The sequence below is a fragment of the Triturus cristatus genome, chromosome 5_1, assembly GCF_964204655.1.
Source record: "Triturus cristatus chromosome 5_1, aTriCri1.1, whole genome shotgun sequence".
Lineage (NCBI taxonomy): Eukaryota > Metazoa > Chordata > Amphibia > Caudata > Salamandridae > Triturus > Triturus cristatus.
The window spans coordinates 788896195-788899839 of NC_140587.1; the positions used below are offsets into that span (position 1 = coordinate 788896195).

General features: G+C 41.8%; 1 protein-coding gene across 1 annotated transcript; it reads right to left on the reverse strand.

Annotated features, from left to right (window-relative positions):
- Positions 1 to 2023: 2023 nt before the first annotated feature.
- Positions 2024 to 3247, reverse strand: LOC146831485 (general transcription factor II-I repeat domain-containing protein 2A-like). The gene has a single exon (XM_085603921.1). It carries the CDS (start codon positions 3245 to 3247, stop codon positions 2024 to 2026), a length of 1224 nt encoding a protein of 407 aa, XP_085460047.1.
- Between the last annotated feature and the right edge of the window lie 398 nt (positions 3248 to 3645).

Here is a 3645-nt window from a genome sequence, read left to right on the forward strand (position 1 = left end):
TTTAGAATGCATGGTCATTTACCATACATACCTTTACAACGAAATTCGTTGTAAAGGCATGCGTGGTAAATGATCATGCGTTCTAAAACAATGTGTAGTAATTACTTCGCGAGTACAAGGCATGCGTGTTAATGCATGCGTTGTAATGGTATTGCTAATTAAAAATTTAATTGTAACGCCTGTTTACCAATTGAAGCTGGCTCCTGTTCGTCAGTAAGTCGTTTATTTGATAAATTAGGAGGAAGGAATGTGGTTTTTTTACCGAAAAGTGCATTCCCAGCTGTTGTATTGTGAAATAGTCCGCGTGGCCTGGTTTAACTTCCGGTGAGAGAGTGGAAGAGTCTGTTTGGATCTAAAGGAGTTCTGTTGTTGGACGGCACCGGCGCGACACGTCATCAGAAAACACAGCTAATGGAAAGTGTCCTCCCTGAAGTGTGGAACAGTGCCATGAGACGTCAACGAGTGTGCGTCCCACCGCAGTATGACTGTACCACGTAACCCATGTGCCGCCTCCAGACAGAAGCGGCAACGCAGGTCCTCTTGAAGACCATTGTAGCACTAATTCTACATTTTGGAACTAGGGCATTTTAACCTCGTTGTTCCTGCCAGATACAAAGAGCAGATCCTGTGTTATTCAGTGCCCTCGTTACCTTTTTTGTGGGCTGTGGTGCTTGTCACTTCGCTGCCCCGCCGGTGCACACGACGTTGCACCCCAACTCGTGTGCCATCTGCAGGGCCTCTGCCCTCAGATCACTGGTTTCAGTTTCTGGAGTGGCAACATAAACAGTTGATCCCAAAGGACTAGCCTGAACACTTAGGTGAATATCCCCTGCACCAGCATTCCACGGAAATTCTTTCCCAGCTCTCCCACGTTGACAAGGATGTCATAATAGCGCGGCTCCTCTCGTGACACCGTATGATGTCATCGGAGCCATAAGAGGACCTCGTTGGCGTGCCAAACAGTAATAGCAGTGAATTTCAAAGGTTTTTTAAATGCTAATTCCTTACTATAACGTGTCTGAAACCTATGGTTTTTTCAGTGAATTTCTAAGGTTTTTTAAATGCTAATTCCTAACTATAACGTGTCTGAAACCTATGGTTTTTTCAGTGAATTTCAAAGGTTTTTTAACTGCTAATTTTTCATTATAAAAGTAGTTATACATATATGTTATATGTTTTTTGTACAGAATTTGAAATTTTTTTTAAACTGTTAATTTGTAAATATATTATTTATTAAACAATATTATATACTTTTCTGAAAATTGTTTACGATTTAAAAAAAAAAAAAATTAGAACTGAAATATACTGTGATTTTTATTTTTTTATTTTTTATTTTGATATATTAAAATTATTTTCTTGTTTTTAAAAAAAAGAAATTTTGGAGTCGCGCACCCTAAGTGTACCTAACGCGATGAGTGTGCATATTACAGCCGCCATATTGGAAAAGTTGTGAAGGATCTGCATATGGTGTGCGACGGGTGCGTGTTTTCCAGTTACGTGATATACATATAATATTACGTGTTGTGCGAGATAGGTATGCGACTGATGCACGACTCCTGCTCCCGCTAATTCGCGACACATGCGCATTACGGTATGCGACCCTTACACGGTGGTGGGCCCCGCGTGACGTCATATGTGGGGCGTGCTGGGTGCACGACTCCAGCGAAATATTTTATGTTCTAAAATGATATGTATGTGTCTTTAATATACATATTAGGGCAAGAGATTATCTAAGGCAGTGGTACTCACAAACTTTCTGTCGGGGCCAAAATTACAGTGTGGTTAGTGACCGAGGGCCGCACTGGTAGGGGTGGAGTCAGTGGGGGCGGGATCAGTGGGGGGCGGAGCTAGAGTAAAAAAAAAAACCTTCCAAAACATTAGGCAATGCTGTATTTCACAATCAGATGCAACTACAAAGAGCACATTTTGATAATACATTTTTAATTGAAGGCATTTAGGGGAAATAGAACATCAAGTACAAAGGCAAACATAATGGGGAAAAGTCTTTCCCGAGGCACAGAGTTTATCCACTAATTTTACATTTCATGTCCGCAATTAACTTCTTGTATTCTGGAACCTTTTCAGAGAGTGCAAGTCTCATGAGGTGATCCAGATGTGCATCAGTCAGTTTGTTTCTTAGTTTGTTTTTTATAGCACCCATTGTAGAAAAGGAATACTCGCATCCAAATGTGGAGCCAAACATGCAAAGTATTCTCTGTGCCAAGGTAAAAAGAAGAGGGAATTTCTCAGGTGGCACACTTTGCCAGAAATCTTCTGGTTCCTTCCCCAATAAAGAGGACTCGAGCACAGAGCTGAATTGCATGTCAATTAGTTCCATCTCAGCTTGTGCCCTTTTCAAACCAAGAAGTTCAACAGCTTCAAGATTCCTTGCACTAACCATCCATGGATTTTCTACAAGTCTGAAAAGTGGGGTGAGAACTCTGAACTGAGAAAATCTCCTCTTAATGTCCCCAGACACTTCCTCCAGATAAGTACACAGATTGAGACTGAACAACATTTCCTGAGCTTTTTCAACCCTCTGTGTTAAAGCCTGCAACTTAGGAAAGTGTGTGAGATCACCATCGTTCATCTGCTCTCGGAACAGCTCGAGTTTACTTTCGAAGGAGTATATGGCACTCATCATTGAGGACACAAGTTTCTGTCTACCTTGAAGTGCCAGATTGAGTGTGTTGAAATGTGAGAAGATGTCACACAGAAAATGGAGCATGGTGAGCCATTGCAAGTCATATAATTCTGGGAAGGACTGCCCTCGGCTGATTACAAATTGTTCAATTTCAGGAAGCAAACTAATAAATCTTTCTAGCACTCTACCTTTGCTCAACCACCTAACCTCAGTATGCAACAACAGATCTGCATATTCACTTTCCGCATCCCTCAGCAATGATTTAAAAAGTCTGTGGTTGAGTGCTTTTGCTCGAATATAATTAACAATTTTAACGACTTGCTTCATAACCTCATTTAGTTGCCCTTGTTTTATTTTGGCGCATAATGCTTCCTGATGGATTATACAATGATAATCAATTAAAGTGGATGATTGAAGTTTTTTTCTTAACAGAGATACAAAGCCCTTCTCATGTCCAATCATGGAGGGTGCCCCATCTGTAGTGACACTTACAAGATTGTTCAATGGCAGGTGATGAGATTCAAAGAAATGACACATGCTGGCCAATACATCCTCTCCTCTTGTGTGGATGGATGCCTCGGTTACTGCCTCGGATTCTTTCATCTGGCACAGAAAGAGCTTTTGTTGGGATACAAGTGCTTCCTTTAGTGATGCCACCTTCGCAGAACGCAGTTTGGAGTTCAGTGGATAGTTTGCAGTGTATCCAGAGTGCCGCGTTTTGTAGTGCCGTTCCAGATTATACCTCTTAAGCACATTTACTTTCTCTTTGCAAAGCAAACAAGTGGCTTTTTCTTTTGGGCATTCCACAAACAAGTACTCTTCTTCCCATGCTTCCTGGAAGGTCCTGTGTTCACTCTGGATCGATCTGGGTCGTTTGCAAGGCTTGGAAACTGGACTGTAGGCCATTGCGGAGCTCTCCAGCTACTTTGTTACTACACAATAAGTAACACGGACCAGGATTCGGATTTTGCGCCCGGCAGCACCCTACGACTGGTAAACCG